Source organism: Pteronotus mesoamericanus, unplaced genomic scaffold (assembly GCF_021234165.1).
Source record: "Pteronotus mesoamericanus isolate MK-2021 breed Mesoamerican mustached bat unplaced genomic scaffold, CSHL_Meso_final contig_947, whole genome shotgun sequence".
NCBI lineage: Eukaryota > Metazoa > Chordata > Mammalia > Chiroptera > Mormoopidae > Pteronotus > Pteronotus mesoamericanus.
The window spans coordinates 128,575-152,037 of record NW_026555287.1 but is presented as its reverse complement, the minus strand read 5'-3'; the positions used below and the strand labels follow the sequence as shown (position 1 = coordinate 152,037).

The 23,463-nt window shown below is 55.3% G+C and overlaps 3 protein-coding genes and 1 non-coding gene across 7 annotated transcripts in view; 2 read left to right on the top strand and 2 right to left on the bottom strand.

Moving 5' to 3' along the window:
* The window catches only part of RAB40C (RAB40C, member RAS oncogene family), a 35,966-nt gene extending 25,618 nt beyond the window's left edge, over positions 1 to 10,348 (top strand). For both annotated transcript variants that reach the window (XM_054586726.1, XM_054586725.1), the window contains 4 exons: positions 497 to 557; positions 7,071 to 7,148; positions 7,443 to 7,665; positions 8,500 to 10,348. In XM_054586726.1, the coding sequence (XP_054442701.1) occupies positions 497 to 557; positions 7,071 to 7,148; positions 7,443 to 7,665; positions 8,500 to 8,780 (643 nt within the window). In that variant the 3' untranslated portion in view covers positions 8,781 to 10,348. The remainder of the gene's footprint in view (positions 1 to 496; positions 558 to 7,070; positions 7,149 to 7,442; positions 7,666 to 8,499) is intronic.
* A 1,112-nt stretch (positions 10,349 to 11,460) lies between these two features.
* Positions 11,461 to 13,958, top strand: WFIKKN1 (WAP, follistatin/kazal, immunoglobulin, kunitz and netrin domain containing 1). The gene is made up of 2 exons (XM_054586785.1): positions 11,461 to 11,787; positions 12,486 to 13,958. The coding sequence occupies exons 1-2, from the start codon at positions 11,617 to 11,619 to the stop codon at positions 13,956 to 13,958; spliced, it is 1,644 nt and encodes a 547-aa protein (XP_054442760.1). The 5' UTR covers positions 11,461 to 11,616.
* Positions 13,959 to 14,446: 488 nt separating this feature from the next.
* METTL26 (methyltransferase like 26) lies at positions 14,447 to 16,285 on the bottom strand. 3 transcript variants are annotated; one of them, XM_054586782.1, is made up of 6 exons: positions 16,041 to 16,285; positions 15,725 to 15,887; positions 15,450 to 15,509; positions 14,901 to 14,968; positions 14,736 to 14,814; positions 14,447 to 14,666 (listed from the first exon to the last, which is right to left on the bottom strand). In XM_054586782.1, exons 1-6 carry the CDS (start codon positions 16,235 to 16,237, stop codon positions 14,619 to 14,621), a joined length of 615 nt encoding a protein of 204 aa, XP_054442757.1. In that variant the 5' UTR covers positions 16,238 to 16,285; the 3' UTR covers positions 14,447 to 14,618. The 3 variants fall into 3 exon arrangements, with proteins under 3 accessions (XP_054442757.1, XP_054442758.1, XP_054442759.1); XM_054586783.1 differs by lacking the exon at positions 14,901 to 14,968; XM_054586784.1 differs by lacking the exons at positions 14,901 to 14,968; positions 15,725 to 15,887.
* Positions 16,286 to 16,651: 366 nt separating this feature from the next.
* On the bottom strand, positions 16,652 to 16,722 carry TRNAG-CCC (transfer RNA glycine (anticodon CCC)). Its single transcript has one exon. It is a non-coding gene; the product is annotated as a tRNA-Gly (tRNA).
* Positions 16,723 to 23,463: the final 6,741 nt, after the last annotated feature.

Genomic DNA, 23,463 nt, shown 5'->3' with positions numbered 1-23,463 from the left:
GGAGGCTACAGCACTTCAGAGTTATTGCTAGAGCCTTGGAAGCTAAATGAAGCAAGTCAAGAATCCTTAAAGGAACAGGAAGGTAGGAGTCCTGTTTACATTTTACGTGGAATAGCTATTTAAAGAGATCCTGTGTAAGTATGGAGTGGATTCTGCTCCATGGTGCAGAAACCAAAAGGTCCCGGGCTGTTTGTTTTGATACAGCCCAGCTCCCTTTGCCCATAAAGACTCATTTCCTCTGTAGCCAGGGCTCCTCTCCCTTCGCCCTTTACTGGAATACACATTAAGGAGCGTTTTCCAGAACCTTGAAATCTACATGTAGAATCCCATAGGTTTGGAGTTCTCCAGCCTGACAGAGTGGTCTCCCAGGGCGCTCAGGCCCACCAAGGTTGGCCAGTGTAAGCTGTGGAGGAGGAGGGAGAGCACCTTGCAGGGATCATGCTGCGCATGCCGTGGTTCCACAGGCCGCCTCTCACTGACTCTTCCTGTGTTTCAGGGACACGTCGGGACAGGGCAGGTTCTGCACCATCTTCAGGTCCTACTCCAGGGGTGCACAGGTAAGACCAGCGACACTGCCGGTGCTGCTCTCCAGAGGACAGGTCATGTTTCTGTGCCTGCAGACCCCACCAGACTCTGAGAAGTTTTGATGTTGGGACATCAGGCTTCCACTAGGCTGCCTTCTGAGTGAGGGGCCACTGCTGTCAGAGGGCACCAGGTCCCCGTGTCCCCATACTGTGTTTCTGCTCTGTACCCCCACCAGATTTGTGTTCCTGTGGCCAGTGCTGAGACCCTGTACTGTGGGGACACCACTTGGTCAACTGGTTCACCAGGAACCCAAAGTGACTTCCTGGTCACCCAGGACCTCCATGTGTAGAGTGAGGAGCCTGCTGGGGCAGCCAGGTCTGTCTCGGGGACGGGCTGGGCTGGATTTCTGATCAGGACTGTTGGGACTAAGTATTGGAGCCACTGTAGGAGGGGCTGCTCATAGAGGCACGGCGTTAGCAAAGAGCAGAAGATGGGGGCTATCCCAGGGATGCAGTGGAAGTGCACCCAAGTTTGGGTGGGTGTGCAGGGGTGGGAGGGCACCGTGGAAGCTGTACAGGGGCATTCTGGGGGGAACGTGCGGGGGCACACTAGGGGAGACTGTGAGGGCTCACTCGCACCTCTGTGTCCTCTGGGCTCCCTGAGCATGCTTGCCTGCTGAGTGGATCAGTGCGTGACTCCAGGCTCGAAGGAGAGGGGAGAAGTAGTTGCATGAACAGGCCAGCTATGGGCTGTTGCTTCTGTGTCATTGTGAGGGGTCTGATCAGTCCTGTCTGTAATGTAGAGCAGGCCATGGCGCCCTCAGACTTCTGGAATTGCCAGAGACCCCAAGTTCAGACCTGCCCAGCTCTACTCTATACACTGGGCAGAGTTCTCTACCAGGAGCAGCATATACTCATGTTAGACAGGGCACTTGGGCATGGTTTGGGGCTCCTCGCTGTGTGGGGCATGGCTCCAGGTGGGTCTGCACTCAGCAAGAGATGGGGCTTCCTGTCACCCCCTCTCTCTGGTTTGGGCTCATGGGGAGCCCTGTGGGGTAACCTTTTTGTTTTGTCAGTCGGGATTGATGAAGTCTGCAGCTGCCTTGGCACTCTGCGATCCTGCTGATCTTTCTGCTGCATGAGACCTGAGGAGGCCAAGAGGGAGTGAAGTTGGGGCCTCTGACCCGCATCTTCCTCCAGGACCTTCCTTATTAGGGGCCTTTCAGACATGATGGGAGGCAGGGAGAAGCTGAATGTGGCCTTCTTCTCTGCTAAATGGGGTGCCGAGGACCCCCAGCCTGGGCTTAGTAGCTCTTGTCCTGGGAGTTCCTGCAGAGTTGTGCATGGTGGCACCTGGAGCCCTGGCTTGATGGTCCCCCTAGTATGTGGTGGTGTTGGGGGTCCTGCAGGGGTGGTGATTCACCCAACAGTTCCACCTGGAGTAGCTGACCCTAAATGATCCGCATGTGGATCACAGCTTGGAGGCGTTTGTCAGCACCCCGCATCAGCACCAGAGGTGGGGGTAAGTAGCAAGAACTGCAGAGCCCAGTGCCCTTCAGATGAGCATGTCCCATGGGTCCCGTTGGTTTGTTGTTGGGTTTTTTTTTGTTTTTTTCTGTTTTGTTTTTAAGAAGTGACTACAGCCCTGGCAAGGTGGTTCAGTTGGTTGGAGCATCATCCTGTACACCAAAAGGTGGTGGGTTCATTCCCTGGTTGGGGTACATACAGGAGGCAGCCAATCAATGTTTCTCTCTCACATCAGTGTTTCTCTCTTTCTCTTTCTCTTTCCCTGCCTCTCTCTTGCTCTCAAATAAATAAATATATCCTTGGATAAGGACTTAAAAAAAAAAAGATTTTATACATATAGGATGGTAAAGCTGTGTTCCAAATGGCAGCGTTGGTTACCCCAAACAGCATGGTGACTTGAGTTCTGTTGTCCTCCTTTTGCTTTTGAATATCTCCTAATTATTCTACAATAAACATATATGACTTTTGTAATAAGAAAGAAAATGAAGAGATAACGGGATAGTAATGAAAGGCGATTGGGAAACATCAAGAAGACACTGAGATCAACCCAGAGAGAACTCGGCTGTTCTGTGCACACTGGGTTCAAATGTGGAACAGACCACAGACATTTGTTTGTGTTAAGCTAATTAAGGACGCCTAACAAGCTTGGGGGTTTGCCAAAACAGCAGTGTCTAGCCTTTTGGCATCACTGGGCCAGAGTGGAAAAAGAAGAGTTATCTTGGGCCACATGTTAAATACACTGCAACATGTAATCACCAAAAAAAAAAACCCACCTCATAATGTTTTAAGTAAATTTATGATTTTTGTGTTGGGCTGCATCATGGCCATCCTGGGTGGCATGTGGCCCATGGGCCGCAGGTCGGACACACCTGTGTGAGTGTTTTGGGGAAGCAAACACGGTGTCATCACATCCTTGTTCTCTCCAAAGTGTCCATTCCAGTCGGTTGTGTTTGTTGTTGCTCTTGCTTTAGTTCTGGAGGTTTTTGTTGATTCTGGACTGAAGGAGCCAGTTGCACATCTTGGGCCTGAGTGGTGAGTAGTGGGCTCTGCGCTCAAGGCTGCCCCGGGGTGCTCTTATCTCAATGCCATTGCTGCCCTATTTCTCTCCTGCCTGATGGTGGCAGTGCAGATGTGAAGGCAGTATCCAGATGTGAAGGCAGTTTCCAAAACTGCACAGGAGAGTAAGCACTGCCCAGTTTTGCTGCTCTGTATGCCCCCTGATGGTACGCTGAGTAGCAGGACTGGCTTTCCCAGTCGTTTTATATTTCTGGTCACTCTCCTACTGTTGGTTAAGACTAGAGAGATCTTACAGGTCCCTCAGGGCCCAGGTCACAAAATCTACTGCCAACTCCTGATTGCTGTCACCTGTTCAGCAACAGGACTCTCTTGTGGTTATTACCATGAGAAATAACCCTTTTGTCCCCAACCTTTTAGACCCATGGCCCTTGTTTTCTGTTGCTGAGGTCCAAGATGGCCACTCCTGGCCCTGGGAGGCCAGAGCCTCTGCTGCTGAAGAGAACAGGTTCCCTGGGCCCTGTGCTGAGAGAGCTGGAGGCAGGGTGCATAGGGGGTGGCACATCCTGCTTAGTTGAGAGTTTGGGGGGAGCTGGAAGAGCAGGCCAGGCTCTGGTCTCCTTCGGAATAGAGAGGGATCAACTTGTTCACACAAAAAAGGGGTTTCACATGGAAAATGGTCTGGGGTATGCAGTTACCATTCAGCGAGTGCTAATTAGGACACCAGCATGCATCTCGTCACTGACCAGGTAGGTAGGTGTATGGGTCAGGGACCATTTGACAGTTATTCCTCACTTTCAGTGCGTCGTCCTTTGCCTCTGGGCAGAGGCTAGGTGTTTGTGGAGTGGGACAGGGGCTTCCATGCACAGCCTGTATTCCTTGGAAGCTCTATCATACAAGACACATGCCAAAACAATTGAATTTTTAAAAAACGCACCTCTCTTGCTCTGGCTGGTGTGGCTCAGTGGATTGAGCGCCAGCCTGCGAACCAAAAGGTCGCAGGTTCGATTCCTGGTCAGGGCACATGCCTGGGTTGCAGGCCAGTATTTCTCTTTCTCTCTCCCTTCTAAAAATAAATAAATAAAATCTTAAAACAACACCACCACCAAAAAACTGAACCTCTCTACCTTGGTTGGGGTGGTGGCTGCATAGGTGTATATATATTTGTCCAAACTCATCAAACTGTTCATACTTCAGATCTATACATTTCAGGTCTATAAGCTATAGCTTGATAAATAACTTTGACAGGAAGGGTACCCACTGCGAGGCCCAGCAATTCTAATTCTTACAGGTCACGCTCTGTATTCTCAGAGATTTATATTAAAATAAGGTGAAATTACCTGAGAGCCAAAAGCGGCACTGATTGACGAGCTTGGCAGGAGGTTTACCTCTGGGGTGCAGGAGGGGCTGGGCGTTTTGCTCTGTGACCTCTCTGTGCTAGGAATGAGTAGCACTGTGCAGAAATGTCAAGAAACAGTGCTGGCTGTTGTGGCTCAGTGGATTGAGCAGCCTGTGAACCAAAGGATTGCTGGTTCAATTCCATCCCCAGTCAGGGCATATGCCTAAGTTGTGGTACAGGTTCCCAGTAGGGGGCGCGCAAGAGGAAACCACACACTAGTGTTTCTCTCCCTTCTTCCCTTCCACTCTCTCTAAAAATAAATAAATGAAATCTTAAAAAAAAAAAAAAAAAAAAAAAGGAATGTCAAGAAACAATGGCAGGTTATTCCTGGAGGAGTGGTGGGGGGACTGGAGGAGTGAGAGCGCTGTTATTTATACCCTAAGAATACTAATTTTTTAAAATGTGAGCATGTATTCGTTATATTACTTAAAAAATAGAATATAATGAGAATCTCTTTGCCCCCCTCCTTCTGCCTCACTGAGACACACAAGTAACCCCCATGGGGGAGTGCTTCTGGTAACTAAGACCCTCATTTTGATTTCCCTGCTACTAATCCATGATCACTGTGGTCCCTGTTGCATGTGATGAGCTCTGTATCCTTCCTTTCCGTGATTGGTGGGTTGGGGGATGGGGTCTTCCTCTATCATAATCCTGATCTGGTGCAATGGCAGCCCAGAGAGGCAGCCAGGATGCGACTGAAGCCTGAGCCTTTATTTTAAGATTCTATTTATTTATTTTAGAGAGATGGGAAGGGAGGGAGAGAGAAAGAGAAACATCCATGTGCAAGAAATACACAGATTGGTTGCCTCTGGCATGTCCGCAACCGGGAACCTGGGCCTGCAACCTAGACATATGCCCTGACCGGGAATCAAACCAATAACCTGAGCCACACCGCCCAGAGCTAGTTTAAGCTTTTAAATGTTACATAGGTAAGCATAAGCAAGAAAATAAACCCTCATCCAACCTTTCAAAATGTGGTTATGTCCTGGAAACATTTTCTGTATGGTGTGCGGAATGTTTGTCTTTCTGTTTTAAAGCACACACTGTGCTCGCTGTCTGGGGCTGGTGCTTCCCACCATGCAGTCTGAGGTGCACCGGCCCGGGGGGCACAGGTGCTCTGAGGTACACAACTGTCACTTTCATCATCTGTGAGGCATGTCTGCACCTTGACTTACTCAGCAGCCCCCTTACTGCACGTGTAGTTTGTTTCATGCTGTGATGAACATCTGCAAGGGCTGGACACATCCTCAGTGATTTCTTAGGAGGAGATTTGGAGGGTTGGCGGCATGTCCCCACCCACCCCAGACCAGAGGCCTTTGTTTCCTGTGCCCTAGGCAACAGGACTCACTCATGCTACACCATCGTTCCCTTCCAGTTTTACTCTCTATCTTCACCAAGCTGGTTTCTGCTTCTTCACGTGGGATCAAGGGGGTCCTTTTTTTCAAGTGTAAGCCCTTCCTGCTGGGGCGGCAGGTGGCTGTACTTGTTCTGTACAAGCTTCTCCATCCAGAGAGCAGGAGCCACTGGGTGGGTGTTAAAGTAATTGCTACATTCTTCTTAACAAGACCCAGGGGCTATGCTTAAGTCTTCCCAAATTTGAAGGATGTTTTAAAGGGGAAGGTCTTTGAAATCACTCATTTTGATATGGAGACTTCCTGTGCCTTCCATCTCAGCTGCGCCTTTTTCCTGCCTCTGTGTGTGATGGAGACAGGCTGAATGAAGACGGTGGGATGGGGAAGGTGTGAGCCTGCTTCAGAGCAGAGTGCCAGGCCAGAATGGCGGGGTGGGGGTCTGGGGATGCTTGCTGGAGTCCTCTTTCTGAGGCCTGTGACAGGTCATTGCTGAGACATTCAGGGCAGATGGAGACAGCCCAGAGCTGAGTTCTGAGTTATTAGTCTCTAAGGGATGTGACAGAAAAGTCCCATAGCAAACCCTCTGCTGGCGGGTGGGGCTGCACATGCAGCTGCTGGAATGACTGATGTCCCGCACTGCAAGTTTGGGCTGGAACTCTTAATACCTTTCCTCAGCTCCCCTAGTGCCCCAACGCAGAGTACACTGTTGGACAAAGTGTTAGGGACACTGTCCACATCTGCCTGCCAGGATTGTCCACAGGGTCTACCCCTCACCCTAGATCTGCCTGCGCCTGTTTTTAGCTCCAATGACTTCTAAATGGTCACTGGATAATGCTTATGATGTTCCTGGGGGAAAGAAGTTGAAAAAGATGCCAGGTCTGCCCCAGCCAGGTCACCATGGAGAGGGAGGAGGCAGCATTCAGCCTATGACATCCCTGACTGTTGACAACATTGCTGCCATCCCACTTGAGGGCGTCCTGGGCCACATGGGCCTGGCTACAGTGAGGAGACACAGTGCCCAATACCAGAGACCCCCCCCTTAAATGTGACAGGATGCCTCACAGTGAGTGGTCTACACTGCCACGTGTTAAGTAACCCATACGATCTCCTGAAAGCGGTCTGGCTGTGTCAAGTGTCCTTATCCTGCCTCTGCTAGGAGTAAGGGTGTGTGTCCATGCTCGGGATCCATGACAGAGCAAGAGGTCCCCATCTGGTTGGCCTGTTAGCCTGGTAACATCTGGGTCTTCATTGCAGGGGATCCTCCTGGTGTATGACATCACCAACCGCTGGTCCTTTGATGGCATTGACCGGTGGATCAAGGAGATTGATGAGGTAGGTATCCCTGCAGACGCCCCCTTCCATGATCACCCCCTTCCCAGGGCACGTGTGTTCCTATCTCTAACTGGGGCCTCTGTGGCTCCCATTTGCTGCCTGCCCTGTGGCCCCAACTCTGAGCATCCTTCCTTAAACTGATCACCATGGTGCTTGAAGGTTGGGGTCTCATACATCAAGGGACCATGGCTCTTCGGTGTGAGCCCCACCTTGTCATAGAATCAGGGGATGGGGATAGCTAAGAGGGGGGGCATTCTGTGTTCATACCTGTGCTGAGTCCTCTGCCCCCCGAAGCATGCACCTGGGGTCCCCCGGATCCTGGTTGGGAACCGACTGCACCTGGCCTTCAAGCGGCAAGTTCCAACAGAGCAGGCACGTGCCTACGCAGAGAAGAACTGCATGACCTTCTTCGAGGTCAGCCCGTTGTGCAACTTCAATGTCACTGAGTCCTTCACTGAGCTGTCCCGTATCGTGCTCATGCGACATGGCATGGAGAAGATCTGGAGGCCCAACCGAGGTGAGACGCAGCCAATGGGGCTGCTGGGGCCTGAGACCTGAGTGTTGCAGGCCGGAGACAGGTGACCCTTCAGAGGTTATGGTCCCTCCCAGGTGTCTGGGCTCCCCAGATGTAGAACTTCCACAATGCACCGCAGCTGAACCACCTTCCATCCTGCATGTACTTTGATTGAAAGTCCCAGAATTACGGAAGGGAGCTGTGCATCGCATCATGATGATGCCCTCATGCTGGGGGTGGTGCTGTAACCCTAATGTGTCCCAGAGCAAGCACGGGAATGGCTTCTCATCCTTGTGTACTTCCCTGTCCCTCAGGCTCGAGCCACGTCCCCCCAGAGCTGCCAGAGGTAGCTAGTGCCCCTGGGAGCATTTCAGTCTCCTGTGAGGTGCTGAGGGCAGAGCTGGCCTAGCCCTCAGAAGTGAGGTCCCAAAGGACACTTCTTAGTATGCAGCTCTAGGGAGAAAGCATGAGCAGGGTGCCATCCCGGGCCGCTCCCAATGGTGCCTGGCCCCAAGTGGAGTAGTGGAGCATCCAGAATCCTGGTCTGGAAACCTCCAGCCCCCACTGAGCATCATTTGTGCTCATGTGGACAGATGACAATTCGCTCCTCAGTGTTCCCCCACCTTGGGTCCTTAGGCTCCAAGATCTCTTGGCCCCTCATTCCCTTTCCCACCAGTCTGAACCCCCCCCCCGCCATCTTCTGACCGCCCTCCCCATGGTCTGACCCCCACCGTAGTCTAATCCTCCCCTGCCTGACACCTTCCCCACCACTGCCTCCCTGCCCCCCATGGTTTGACCCTTGTCACCTGATTCCCCCTCTCTGACCACCCTCCACAGTGTTCAGCCTGCAGGACCTCTGTTGCCGCGCCATCGTCTCCTGCACTCCTGTGCACCTCATTGACAAGCTCCCGCTGCCTGTCACCATCAAGAGCCACCTCAAGTCCTTCTCGATGGCCAATGGCATGAACGCCGTCATGATGCACGGGCGCTCCTACTCGCTGGCCAGTGGGGCGGGGGGTGGCAGCAGCAAGGGCAACAGCCTCAAGAGGTCTAAGTCCATCCGCCCCCCCCAGAGTCCACCCCAGAACTGCTCCAGGAGCAACTGCAAGATCTCCTAGCAGGGCAGGCAGGCGCTGCCCATCTGGACATGCTCGGGGAGTGAGGTCTCAGGCTTGGGGAAGCTCCTTGCCGGGCGCTGGGACAGCACCATGTGCAGGGAAGACTTTGGCCACACGACCCCTCCTGGGAGCGTGGGCACACCTAGTAGGCAGGTGGTCTCGGCCAGAAAAGCCCCATAGGACAACAGAGGCTGTGCTTTGAAACAAGCCCAAGTCCCCATATGCTCTGCCTGGTCCCAACTCAAGGTTCTGCAGGCCTTGCTCACTTCTCTTATTTATATAGAAGATATTTCACCACTTTTATACCTTTTTAAAGGGCCAACAGGGAAGCCTTAATGCAGCCATGGGGTGAGCTCACGTTTGCTCATGGGGATGAGCTTGGGGACATACGAGATGGAGGGACTGGAGGCAAAGATGGGAAGGAATCCACCGTCACACACACTTCACGTGGGGTGTGGGCTATGCAGGGGCCAGTGGGGACACATGGAGCTTTGGGCAGCCATCTTGGACCCCTGCGACCCGTGCTGGCCTTTCTGAGCGTGGTGGCTAGTGTGCCTGCCACAGTACTGGACAGTGGTGGGGGCGCGGGCTCAGCAGTCTGCACGGTGGGGCTGCAGCTTCCTGGGTGATGTCCCTGTGTGTAGCGGAGCCACGGACTCCAAGCAGAGTGTCAGTGTTTCTGGGAGAAGTGGGGTGCACCCCACATCCCTCCCTGTGTGGAGTCACTTTTACATATGTTGCTACTTGAGACAGACTCAGCTTCTCTGTGTGAAGAGATGCAGAGCTGTCCGTAGGTGATAAATACTCGAGGGGCTGCCAGGCGCTCTGCAGGTTTGGACTGAATCACAGCCCTCTTGCCGTCTGGTTGTCTGGGCCCTAGCCTTGCCAGCTTCTGTTCCCTGACCTTGGGTGTCACCCCATAGCTGCTCCTCACCCAGGACTGCCCCTTTTTGAGGTTACATGTCACCAGAACCATTCTGACCCAGTTCTTAGGCCACCTGGAGCAGTCGCAGCAGTGGACCTCCTGACCCCGGCAGCCAGCCCTGAGCTGGAGGCCTGGCCACCTTCTGCCTGCCTGGCTTGTGACATGGCTGCTGGTCACACTGGTGCTCAACTCTACCTCCTGCTGGACTCTCCCTGGGCCTGTGGCCCCCTCACTCTGGGACTCCTCTGCGGTGGGTGTGCCTTGGGGGAGCCCTACACGTGCTCTTCTGGGAGGAAAGTTGGGCAGGGGGCTGTGGCCCACGTGAACAGGAGTGCCTGGGGTCCCTGACCAAGGCCTGGCCACCAACAGGGTCAGGCAGAGGAGGCTCCGCCTGTCCTGTCCTGCCAACGGAGCCCCTTTCTTTGGACTTTGAACAGATAACCTGGACTTTATTTTGAGGGTGTGGACGTTCCTGCGTTCACCACATAAACACTACCCTTTGCTGCTGACACTGGCACCATTCCTGAGCTCATTTTGGACATTTTTTTTCCTTTGTACAGTAAATGTAATTCAGCTCTGACCTCCAGGCTACATTTTATGTGAATTAAAGTCTCTGGTTTTAACCTGGCTGGTGGGTTGGAGGTGTGATATGGTGGGTGGGTCTGCACTTCACAGGATGGGTCCAGGGCTTTGTTGATCCGTCCATTCCCTGTGACGTATACATCCTGGCCATGAGGACTAAGTGTGGCTGCTTCAGCCTCCCTGGTTACAGGGCGAGCCATGTTTTTCAGTGGGCTAGGCAGGCATCCCTCCCCCAGTCCGTCCCTCCCTGTGCAGTACAAAGCAGATGGCTGGAGGGACCACCTGCTCCCTGCTGTCCCCAAGGGCTGGAGCCTGGGATCTTGGACCTTCACTGAGGGCCTTACCACTGAGTTCACTGCTGCCTGAGAGGGTGGTGAGCATGTCGCCAGAAATGCAGGCAGTAGGCTGCCCTGAGACTCACTTCAGCTGTGAGGAGTGAGGCCCTGGGCTATGGTGGATGTCCTGGGGGTCATTAGGGATAGGGGCACAACTGCACTGAATGTTACCACCACTCCTGGGGACTACACCTCAGGCTACAGCTTTGTGGGAGGGTTCTGGGCCTTGAGCCCCCTCCAAAGTCTGGCCCAGTGCCCCTACCCCCATGTCTGAGGCCCCTCTCAGGGCAGACCAGTGGTGTCCTCTGCACCTGGGGTCTCGGTCTTATTCTGACCAGACCAGGCTCTTATTACACTGCCTCGTGGGTCAGAAGGTCAGACACAGGGTCTCGGGTACGTTTTCCATCCAGACTCAAAGCAGATGCTCCTGGGGCCTCAGACCCCAGGGAAGGGTTTGGAAGGGCAGATTCTGGCGGCCCCTGTGTTTGATCTCCCTTCCCCCTCCTTCCGGGTTCTGAACCCGGGCTGGGAGGGTCTGTGAGGCTGCTTTGATCCCCTGAGCCCAGGGCCTGGAGGGAGGATGGCCTCCGGTTACAGTGTCCCCTCCCCTCCCCTCCCCACTCTGGCCATAGCCGGCCCTTCTCCGCCCCTCAGTAACCCTCGTGGCCAGTGCCTCCTTGCTCCAGGGCCTCAGCCCCTCCCCCCACCAACTCCCGTGCCCTGGGTTGATGAGAGGGGCCAGGCTGGGAAGGGGGTCGAGCCAGAGCTCAGAGAGATTTGGAACCCACCCAGCCCTTCGTACAGGGGTGTTGAGAGCATCTGCTTTGGGCTCAGATCTTGGGGGCCAAAGGGGAGCCCGGAAGATCAGCCAGGGGCCCAAGGTCAGGGGCACTGACCACAGGCCTGGAAGGGTGGATGCCTGAAGGGATCGGGGCAAAGCGGGGCCTAAAGCGCTGGCAGCCACACACCCCTGCCCCCTGGGCCCGTGGTCCCCATGTCAGCCCAGAGGCTGCTCCTGCCGCTTCTCCTCATGGTTGGGCTGACCTCGGGGGCCAGCCTGCTGCAGGGGTCTGGAAGCCACCTAGGCGTGTGCCCCAACCAGCTCAGCCCCAACCTGTGGGTGGATGCCCAGAGTACCTGTGAGCGCCAGTGCGTCGGGGACCAGGTGAGTGTGGGCACCATACCCACCCACCCGGGTGGGGGTTCCAGGGAACTAGAGTGACCTGGGGGAAGCCCAGACCCCGCCCTTGCCCCCAGCCCTTGGAGTGCACTTCCTCCTCCTCTCCTGCAGGGGTTTTAGGCCATGCTTCCTATGAGGGTCTCAAGGGACACCCCCAGTCTGCCCTCATCACTCTCCAGACCTGCTGACCCCTACTAGTTAATAAGAAAAATAGTTTCTAAGTGTCTTTTTTTTCCCCCCTCCATGTGTATGCTGTTTTTAATTGAGTTAATCAGATACCACCATCAGCTTATATATGTTCAATCTCAGGACTAGCCAGGTAGAAAGGCAGTCCTGATGTTCCACCTTTATAGCCTGGCCATGCATCCCCTGAAGTGGCCTCGAGCATGCTGGGCCTCAGTTTTCTCATCTGAACTGAGAACAGTAATTAAATAATTAAACCTGCTTTTTTGGGGGGGGGGGGCTGGTTGGAGGACTCAGTGAGGTGACACAGGATCGGTCAGTGAGGCGGCTGTAGCTTATTGCACTGGACGTAAAGCAAATTTGTACAAACCTCAGCTTTCCAGAGGGGAAACTGAGGCTCAAGGAGACACAGTAGGGGCACACCCTACCTGGCAAAGCCAGAGCCCTGGGTGGGGCTGGGGGGCATTTGGGCACCTGCTGAGCTGCCCCCCACCCCCCAGGACTGCTTGGCCACCGAGAAGTGCTGCACCAACGTGTGCGGACTGCAGAGCTGTGTGGCTGCCCGATTCCCGGAGGGTGGCCTGGCCACACCTGCACTGGTGGCCTCGTGCGAGGGCTTCTCGTGCCCACAGCAGGGCTCTGACTGCGACATCTGGGACGGGCAGCCTGTGTGCCGCTGCCGTGACCGCTGTGAGAAGGAGCCCAGCTTCACCTGTGCCTCAGATGGCCTCACCTACTACAATCGCTGCTACATGGATGCGGAGGCCTGCCTGCGTGGCCTCCGCCTGCACGTCGTGCCCTGCAAACACATCCTCAGTTGGCCACCGAGCAGCCCAGGGCCACCTGAGACCACTGCCCGCCCGACACCTGGGGACACCCCGGTGCCACCTGCCCTCTATAGCAGCCCTTCCCCACAGGTGGTGTACGTGGGGGGCACTGCCAGCCTTCACTGCGATGTCAGTGGCCGTCCGCCACCTGCCGTGACCTGGGAGAAGCAGAGTGACCAGCGGGAGAACCTGATCATGCGGCCAGACCAAATGTATGGCAACGTGGTGGTCACCAGCATTGGGCAGCTGGTGCTTTACAATGCCCGGCCTGAGGATGCCGGCCTCTACACCTGCACTGCACGCAACGCTGCTGGCCTGCTGCGGGCTGACTTCCCACTCTCCGTGGTCCAGCGGGATCCAGCCAGGGACAGGGCCCCCAGCACGCCTGCTGAGTGCCTGCCCAACACACAGGCCTGTACTGGCCCCCTCTCCAGCCGTGTCCTCTGGCACTTTGACCCACAGCGGGGTGGCTGCATGACCTTCCCAGTTGGCAGCTGTGATGGGGACGCTCAGGGCTTTGAGACCTATGAAGAATGCCAGCAAGCCTGTGCCCGTGGACCCGGGGATAACTGCGTGCTACCGGTTGTGCAGGGCCCCTGCCAGGGCTGGGAGCCACGCTGGGCCTATAGCCCAGTTTTGCAACAGTGCCACCCTTTCATGTATGGTGGCTGTGAAGGCAACAGCAACAACTTCGAGAGCCAAGAGAGCTGCGAGGATGCCTGCCCTGTGCCGCGCATGCCGCCCTGCCGAGCCTGCCGACTCAGGAGCAAGCTGGCGTTGAGCCTGTGCCGCAGTGACTTTGCCATTGTAGGGAGGCTCACAGAGGTGCTAGAGGAGTCTGAGGTGGGTGGCAGTAGCATTGCCCGCGTGGCTCTAGATGATGTGCTCAAGGATGACAAGATGGGCCTCAGGTTCTTAGGCACCAAGTATCTGGAGGTGACACTGAGTGGCATGGACTGGGCCTGCCCCTGCCCCAATGTGACAGCAGGCGATGGCCCGCTGGTCATTATGGGTGAAGTGCGAGATGGTGTGGCCGTCCTGGACGCTGGCAGCTATGTCCGCATCGCCAGCGAGAAGCGCATCAAGAAGATCTCAGAGCTGCTAGAGAAGAGGGCCTGCGAGTTGCTCAACCGCTTCCAGGACTAGCCCCCCTGCCTGGAGTTCTGCCTGCCCCTGCTGTCCAGTCCTCCCAGTCCCCTCAAATAAAAGCGTTTCCAAGGAGGGAACTTGTGGCCTGCTGGTGCTGAGCCTCCCAGGGTTACCCTTCTTTCCCCATCCAGTCTGTAATCCAGCTGGGGTCCTGCCACCACATTGGGGCTTTGGATGCAGTCCAAGATCACCAGGGGTTCCCTCCTGGGGAGCCTCCTGTCTCCCTGCAGGAGCACAAACCAGGACCAGGCCTGGAGGTGGGTGCCACTCCGGTGGTAGAAGGGCCATGCAGCCAGTTCAGTCCTGCTTCAGCAGTCCCTGGGTCCTCTCTCTTCCTTCTGTTGCCCAAGTGGAGCCGCATGGTCCAGGATGTCCCTAAGCCCTCACCCTACAGGCCAGACCCCTCCTGCCCCCAGTAATGGAGGCCCACCTAGCACCACCAGGGGTGCTCCCAGGAGGCATAGTAGACTCCGGCAATAGGACAGCAGGAAGTGCTTTATTCCCAGGCCCTTAGCAGCCCTGTGGACAGTGGTCAACAGCCCCCCAAATGGGCAGGGCCATTCCCCATGGCCTGGGCCACGGAGGCAGGGGTTGGCCCCCTGGCCTTGTCCCAGAAGAGACTTCACTGGGGACATAGGCAGGTGAGAGAAGGACGGGTTACTCTTTCCGAAAAATCAGGCACTTGTTGTTGGCTGGCATATCCACCTGGGAGAGATGTTTTGGCTGGAGAAGCTGCCCAGGGTGGCCACCCAGGACCCCCGCCCTCCCACCTACCATTCTCTCCAGGAGCAGGCCGCTGGCATGTCCCAGCTTCTCCAGGAAGGCTGTGTCCCGAAGCCCCCACTCTGGGTTCCTACAGGAGAGAAAGAGGTAGAGTTAAGAGGGGTCACCCTGCTCACCTGCTGTCCCAGCCAGGCCCCCCACCCACCCAGCTCTAACCTGCTCCTGAGGGTCAGGTCAAAGTCCACATTACTCTGTGGAGAGATCGTCCCATTGACAGCGTAGGGCTGTGGAGACAGGGCACAGCTCTGTCCACAGCCCCAGGGTCAGCCATTCTTTAGTCAGCCCCTGGGCAGACTTACAGGCTGGCACCCAGAGGATGAAAAGGACACACTGCTCCCCGTTCCCATGAGCCTAGGGGGTACAGGGAGACTTTTTTTTTTTAATTCCAGAGAGACAGGAAGGTCGGGGGGGGGGGGGGGGAGCATTGATTGGCTGCCTCCTGACATGTGCCCTGACCAGGAACTGATGCTGCGTGGGTCTAGACTGGTCTACGGGACAATACTCAACCAACTGAGCCACACCAGCCAGGACCAAGGAGGTTGCTGGAGAGGGGAAGGTCTGGACCTGTTTCAGTGGTGACAGGTAGTGGGGAAGAAGGCAACTGAAAATACTGACAAGAGGGAGGGAGTCCAGAAAGGCAAAGACAGCTGAGGCTGGCTAGCATCATCCGGCCAGGGGAGTTCCATCTGAGGCAGGCACACTCACCCCATAGGTGATGAGCAGTGCCTTGGGTTTGAGCAAGTGTCCTGCTGCTCTGAAGAGCCCCTAGGGAGAGGAGAGGCAGATGGCGGTGAGAAACTTTCCACAGAGCTCCAAAAGAGCCCTGGTCTGGGGCTGGAGTCTCAACTTGATCTCTCCAGGCTTCAGTGCCTTATGAAATGGGGCAAGCCTGGCACCTGGCCCCCTTCAAAAACTGGGAGAAGGGTGCCGCATGGCGCAGGTAGCTGGCCCTTGGGTAGTTCGCCCACGCTCCCACAGACCTTGGTGCAGTTCAGGGGGCTGATGTGGATCATGTTAATGCAGAGCAGCAGGTCCAGCGACTGCGGCAGGATCCCGCCCCACTGCTTCCAATCCCAGGTCACATCCAGGTACAGCGGAGTCTTCACGTTGGACAGCCCCTGGGCTTGAGTGGTGGCCGAGATGCTGTCGGAGGGGAGCCCGTGTGTGGGAGTGGCCTGTGTACCCCGTTCCTAACGCCGCCTGCAGCCCTGCTCACAGCAGTCACAGTGGCGTGGGGACCCGGGGTAGCGGGACTGGGCCCCCTTTCACCACCCGGGGTCCCGCCCTCCCCTGCACCTGTCCAGACATTGCTGGTCCACGTCGGACGGCTGCCACTCAGCATAGGGGAAGGCCCGCGCGAAGTGGGCCGCGTGCTGGCCGGAGCCAGAGGCCACTTCAAGCACTCGGATGCCGTGTTGGGCCGGGTCCACGTACTGCCGCAGCACTCGCAAGATAGGTTCCTTGTTCCGCTCGGCGGCCGCTGCTACCATCATGATCCCGCAGCTAGCTAGTCTAGCAGGAGCGATAGCCCGGTCGCTGCGAGGCCCGCTGGGAGTTGTAGTCCGACCGTCGCAAAGCTTTCCTCCACGGACTACAGTTCCCAGGAGGACGCATGCAGCGGCTTAAACGGCGCGCAATGCTCTGGAGGGGCGCCGGGAGTTGCCTCTTCAACAGGGAACCGGGCGGAGAGCTTGGGTCGGTGGTGTGTAGATGTTCCTCAGCTCAGCACCCTGTCACCATGGCTGTCCTAACATTTTCATGCTCTAGTGATCCTGAAAGTGTTTCATTAGTGCTGCTCCGGCAAGAATGGTTCCCCCATGTTTCCGGTGTTCTCATCCCGAAATTTCTGCTGTCTCCCACAGTTCTTTTTTGAGATTGGAGGGGGGAAAAAAGCTAAAACTGACAACTGCGCCGCCCGGGAATCGAACCCGGGTCGCAAGAATGGGAATCTTGCATGATACCACTACACCAGCGGCGCCTGTTGTCGAAGTTGTGGCTCGCGAGACTTAGGAGTTTATGATGCAACCTCCTCGCGTTCAGAAACATCCTAACGCGTGCGCCTCGCCACCGGCTCGGTGGCTGCAGGGCTCCGAATGCCGCAGCCGTCAATTAGGATAGGAATGCTGGCTGAACGGGGTCCTCAGTAGCAGGAGTTCTCGCAGTGGCAGTGTCGCCTGGGTGCCCAGAGCTCGAGTGAAAGGCGAGGGGATGAGAGAAGCGGTTTGTGGACCTGCTAGATTCGGACCTACGCTGTGGAAACCATGGCAACCGAGGGCTTTTCAGGGGCATAGGGTCCGGGCGGGACTCCTGTTGGGGCGGAGCTTCAGGTGGGCGGGGTTGCAGTTGGGCGGGGCGGTCCCAGCCTGCAGGAACTGGTCTGGCCTGACCGAAGAGGGATCTGTGATTCTCGGGGTTTGTCTGTGACACTGAGATGACCAGCGCTAGCCCGGGGTTCGCGGATGTTGTGAGGGGGTCAGCGACCCCCTAAGTCAGATCGGAGGCCGATTTGTGTCTAGTGTCCTTCTTCAGTTTAAGCTTGGGGCCCGTGTCTCAGAGAGGCCCTTTTTCGGAGGCTGAGGGCCGTGCCCTGAAGTCAAGACTAGCTTATCTCTGATGGGCAATTTTCACGAGTGAGACCCCGTAACCGACGGCGCTGAGACTCTGACCCAGCCTTTCGTCTGGGATTTCCCGCCACGGGGCGTGCAGGGTGGGACCAGGGACCTTGGTGTTGATCTGGTCAGACGTGGAAGGAACTGAGTGGTAAGAGGTTTGCCGGTCCAGACAGCACCCCTGGGAAAGTCACCCTTAGGGAACGGGTCTCCCGCCCTCCAGGAAGACCCGTTGGCATTCTGCGTTGTGACCACTAGACTTCCTTCAGTGTTCTTTCCCATTTCACAATCTTGACTTGCTTTTTACCTCACTTTCTCTTGGTTTGTGGGCTGTCCATTTTCCGTGCCTCAGGGTGGAAGAGGTGTCTCTCAATGCACATCCCTGCCCCTGATCCTCACCTGTAACCAGTGACGGTCATCTGAGGTCTCACTGCCTACGACTCTCACCACCCAGACCCCTCAACACTCTTAGTCCACTTAGAGGCACCAGCTTCCTGCTGGCTTCACCAGGCATTCCCTGGGCACAGGCCACCTTGTGATATCATCAAATAATAAATATGTATTCTGTCTTTGTTCTAGTTCCTGGCATAGAGCTCCTAAAACCCTGGGATTTCCTGAGTGGTGAAGTGAGAGGGGCACTTGTTTTTAAGCCCCTTTCAGCCCTACCCTGGGTTTATAACACTGAGGTGACTCTTGGAGGATGAGGACTGGTTGCCATGGGGACCCACCTTGTGATTAGAGGGTTGGAACTTTCAGCTCCACTCCTGACCTTGTTGGAGGGTGAGGGGCTGGAGTCTGAACTGATCACCAATGACCAATGACTTAATCAATCATCCTGCGTAATGGAACTTCCATAAAAACCCTAAATGAAGCAGCTGGGAGACCTGGGTTAGTAAACACGTGGAGGTGCTGGGAGAATGTGCTCCTGGAGAGGACACAGAAGCTCCACATTCATCCCACACCTTCCCTGTGCATATCTTCTGTCTGCTGTTCCCAAGTTGTATCCTTTGTAATAATTAGTAAACATAAGTAAAGCATTTCCCTGAGTTCTGTGAGCCCTTCTAATTATGGAACCCAAGGAGGTCAGTTGTGGGAACCCCAGTTTATGGCTGGCCTGTCAAAAGCACAGAGAACTGGAAAATTGCTTGGTGATGACACATTTGATGTCAGAAACATAAATATAGAAAAAGAAGTTTTCCTTTATACCCCATGTGCATTCAGAGGGGAAGAGCCTGAGGCTGCCGATCTGCCTGCTTCCCCCATGTCATATGGGCTGCTTTAAGGAACTGCCCAAATGCCCAGCAACAATTTTGGTTTAATAGTACTCGATCTCAGGTTGATAACTATCTGTCACATCTATTAACTCTAGGCTGGATGCTATTATGTGAACTAACATCTGCCCTCAGTACTCACCAAGCTCAGCCTGAGACAGATGCAGCTGGATAAGGCTAAGTGGCAGTCTTTGCTGCAGGGTATAAATGTGTGCATGCATGAACTTGTGTGAACACATGTGAGCACACATGCTTTCTGGAACATCTTGGATGTGTGTCAGACTCTGGGAGTGCCCACACTGCTGCACTTTCCTCTGGTGGCTTCAGGCCTCAGTCCAAGACCCAGATTCACTTCCCCCTTCAAGGGAGGCACATCCTGCACTGCACTTCTACCTCCCGGCCTGTACTGGGGCCTGTGCACAGGAGGTGCTCAGGAAGTGCCTGGTGACAGCGAGGTTCCTGGGCTAGGTTCCCTACCTCCTCCCAGTCACACTCACCCACAAAGGGGGCTGTGGAGCAAGCAACTCTGAGTGCTGGCCCCAGGATAACCAGAGCCCACAGCAGAGCCCAGGCCTAATGCCCACCATTCACTGAACCCCCTTCTGCACACGTCCTCACTTCCTCCGAGGCCCTCCATATACCCTGGGTGCTTCCCGTCCTGTTTGCTAACCCACTACCATTCCTCTTGGTATGTCTGCTGTAACAAATTACCCTAAAACTCAGTGGCTTAAAATAACAGAAATTTATTTTCTCAGTTCTGGATGCCAGAAATACAAAATGAAGGTGTTAGCCCTGGTTGGTGTGGCTCAGTTGGTGGAGGCATCATCCTGTAGACCAAAAGGTCGTGAGTTCAATGAGACACTCATAAGAAGACAATCAATACATGTACCTCTCTCACATTGGTGTGTTTCTCTTTCTCTCCCCCCTTCCTCTCTCTCTAAAAGCAATGAAAAAATGTCCTCAGGTGAGGATAAAAAAATAATAATTATAATAAAATAAAGGTGTCAACTCCCTCAAAGCCCATAGGAGGCTCCCTCATCATTGCTTCCTGGGGGTTCCAGGCATTCCCGGGCTTGTGGCCACCTCACTCCAGATTGCCTCCATCTTCACCTGGCTGTCTCCTCTGTGTGTCTCTGTGACCAAATATCCCTCTCCATTCTCTTACAAGGACACTCACTGGATTTAGGGCCCACCCTAATCCAGGATGACCTTATCTCAAAATCTTTACCTTACTTATTTCAAATAAGTTCACATTCTGAGGTTTTGGGTACACTTATCTTTTGGGAGCCACCATCCAACCCACTGCACTTGGGTTTGGGAATGGACTGGGTAATCTCTAGAAGCTGGGCAGTGGATGAGGGAGCATCCAGCCAGAGCCTTTACCCGGGGGGCTATTGGCCACTCCTCCACTGACAGAAGTCCATTCTCCGGTCTGGGTTGTTGAGGGCATGGATTTCAGATCTGGAAAGTGATTGAGGATGACTGAAAATGTAAACTTCTTTCTTCTCTTATGTAATTTTACTATTGTATCTGGAAACTTTTTTTTTTTTTTTTTATGGTAGAAGAAGCAACAGGAGCACGCCTAGGGGGGCTCTGCTCTGGCTCCCTAGAAATGATATAGGAAAGGAGTGAGTCAAGGCGGGGCTGCTGTCAGCTCACTGGAAAGTCAGAGAAAAGGGGGTCTTGGGGACAGGTTCAGGGGGTTAACGTGTAACGAGCTGCTGCTGCCCGTTTGTTCTCCTGGTTGCAAGCCTCGTGGAGACCCTTTGAGTTTAGGAGAGAAAAGGAAAGATGCAAGCCTGAGAGGGAAAGGTGTGGGTGTGCTCCAGAGAGAACCCCCAGCATCTTTTCACAGAGAAAAGCAGTACCTAGTTTTGTTCTCATGATTGGGGCCTGTGAGGTAAAGGCCTTTTCTTACCCTGACAACCATTTTTTCTGCATGCTGGCTGAGGCCCCTTCCTCTCCAACTCCAGGATGGGTTTCTAACCTCTCTAATGGGAAAGTTGCTGGCTGCGAAGTGCTGCCTCTGCAGGACCCAGCGTTATGGACAGTATGATCCAGAGTGTTACATAAAATTTCCCAGGGCTGAGGCCAAAGAGAGAGGTTAACAATTCTTAATTTGGCAGGCACTAAGGGGTTATATAGGAGAGTGTAAGGTGGACGGGGGTACTGGGGTGTGATCTGCCCCAGCTAAGGGAAAAATCACATGCTCACCTGGGGAAGGGCAATGGCCTATTCCAGGAACCAGCACAACCCAGCAGTGCCTGGAGCACAGGAGAAGGGTCTGGTATATACTCTCCGAGGGGATTTAGGGGAAGCAATTTCTGTTCTGGCTGGACCGAGTCAAAGGGTCCCACAGTAGTGAGGTCACTAAAGTCTCTCCACACGGGGGAAGGCCAGGGAGGTGGTGGTGGGGCCGGGGAAGGCAGAACCTTGTGCTGACTGGGATTCCTATTGGTTCAGGAGAACCAAGAGTTCTTGGGGGCTCTGGCTAGGCTCATCCCATGTCCCTTGGATACCAGGCTTTGTCCCCAGGCCAGGGTGTGTCTTATGCTCACAATTGGGTTCTGGGAGCAGTAAGGCTGGTAAGGCCCCTCTGGGAAGGCCTGGCCCCGCCAGCAGGTGCCCCCCACCACCTGGCCTTCCCTCTTCTTCAGTTCTCCCTGTTCTCTTGGCTCAGGGTCTCTTGACGACCCCGGGGCTCTCTCGGACCCCTCCAGCCCCCTGCTTGACCTGCACCCCCTCCCCTCCCATTTGTCAGGACCATTTCAATTGGGCTGGTTTCCCCAGTGCCCTTCCCAGGGCTCTGGACCCAAACTTTGACCTCAGACAAGACCTGTGGGCATGGCCAGGACATTATAGCCTTGGGGCCTTGGCCACCTGAGGGCTTCAGCAAAGGCTGGGACTGCTTGCCCATTAATGGGCCCTGTGCTTCTCCTCATCCAGGCCAGGCCGGAGCAGGTGCCTGGGGAGGACGAGCTCTCTGTCCGCGTGGGGGATGGGGGTGGGGATGTGCCCCAGGGGCTTTCTCCCTCTGCCAGCAACACACACCTTCAGGATACAGAACCCCTCAGATCCCTCACCCTGCGGTGTCTCCCCAGATTGTGAGTGAGCAGAGTGTTCGAGACCACCACAAAGGCCAGGCCAGCCAGCACAAATGGGGTAGGAACACCCTGGCCTTGATGCAGTTGGGGGTAGGGATGGGCACTGCAGGGGTGGAAAGGGAATTCTGGACTCCCTGGACAGTCTCATCTGAAAGGCCTGGGCCCTATCTTGTCCCTCAGGGTCACAGGCATTGTTCAGCCTGAGGAGGCAGCTGGGAGGGGGCGCATTTGTCCTTGAGCCTTGCTTAGGACAAGATGTAGAGTTAAAAGGCTGTGGGGGTGGGGGCGGGGGGGGGTGGGGTAAGCGGGGAGCGGGCACATGATAGGAAAGACAGCCCAGCCAGCCCTGGGATGCAAGCAAACTTCCTTGAGGGTCTCTAAGCAGGCCTGGTCACCCTACACTGGCACATGGGCTAGCCTGGGAGGGACTCAGCACAGAGAATGTGGGGTGAGGTGTTCCTCTTGCTGGCGTGTCCCTCTCTACACTCCTCTCCTCTTCCTGTTGTGGCCTCTGCCTATTGTCTGTCCTGGCCCCTGAGCCCTGCCTGGCTGGAAGGCTTCAGACCATTCTGCTCTGAAGGCAGATTGTGGCAGGGAGAGGGCTGGATTTGCTCCAGGAACCCACTGGTTAATCATGCTGAGGGCAAGCTCCCCTTTCCCAGGAGGCAGCAACTGCTAGGTTGCAACAGGCCCCATTGGACAACCCAGGCCCTGGTACGAGCTGGCCAGAGCCTCCTCAAATATTTGTAGGAGCCATGCAGGAGACCCAAGGGCCAGAGGTGGTTGCACAAGCCTGGGGACAGATTTCTGTGACCCTGGACAAGTCTGTGCAGAATTTGTTTACTTGGGTGAGAGGACTCTAAGGATTGAATTCCACCAGTGCAGAACGACTGGGCCCTCAGGCTCTCAAACCCGGAACCCAGAGTGCTCTGGTCCTCCCTTCCCCCACTAGGTCCCAAACTTACAGGCTGGGACAGCCTTGAGCAGCCTGTGAGCTGGGAGGAAGGTCACCTTCATCTGATTCTCAGATACGAATCCTGCGGGGTAGAACTCACCCCGTGGTTAGAATGCAGTGCTATCCTCTTTCCCACCAAGCCTGGTTCCTGGGCCTTGAGGCAATGTCAGTGCAGTGGGTCTACACCACTGCCTTCGGGAGGGTGGGTGGAGTAGCTGCTCTCTCCCATGCAGAATGATAGGCAAGCTGGGGGGCCGCACCCACCTTCCCTCTCCCCACATGCCTTCTCCCACTTGGCTCCTGGATTGGTAAATGGCCTCCCCAACCCTGGAGCACCTGTGCGTGGAGGCTTAGACTTGGAGCAGAATGCACCCACTGCTCCAGTCTCGTGGGGTGGAAAGAAGATTCCCAGGGCGTCTGTCAACTGCCCAAACCCAGGGGGCCGGCCCCCTTCTCTCATCTCCAACCCCTTCGGTCCTAACACCCATGCCAAGAGGGACTCCTCACACTGGCCCGGTGCACCCAGGCACATTGGCTGAGGTCACCGACAAGAGTGGGAGCACCCTCCCTTCTAGGGTGCACACAGAGCACCCCAGCGCCTGTCAAAGGCAGGGACGCTGGCTTCTTGGACATCGCTGCTGACCCAGGAAGGGCCTTAGGCGAGAGGCTCGCCCACTGTGTGAGGTTCGCCCACTGTGTGAGGTTCGCCCCTTGGCTCACCTGCCCTCCGGGCAGGGCAGCACTGTGGACGTGCGTCTTAGGTCCCATGACACCTGTGCC

Coding starts and splice junctions, on each gene's coding strand:
- METTL26 (XM_054586782.1), bottom strand. CDS start 16,237: ATGATGGTAGCAGCGGCCGCCGAGCGGAACAAGGAACCTATCTTGCGA. Junction 15,510..15,724: donor GCCCCCTGAACTGCACCAAG/GTCTGTGGGAGC, acceptor TCCTCTCCCTAG/GGGCTCTTCAGAGCAGCAGG. Junction 14,815..14,900: donor GACCTGACCCTCAGGAGCAG/GTTAGAGCTGGG, acceptor TCTCTCCTGTAG/GAACCCAGAGTGGGGGCTTC.
- WFIKKN1 (XM_054586785.1), top strand. CDS start 11,617: ATGTCAGCCCAGAGGCTGCTCCTGCCGCTTCTCCTCATGGTTGGGCTG. Junction 11,788..12,485: donor GCCAGTGCGTCGGGGACCAG/GTGAGTGTGGGC, acceptor CCCACCCCCCAG/GACTGCTTGGCCACCGAGAA.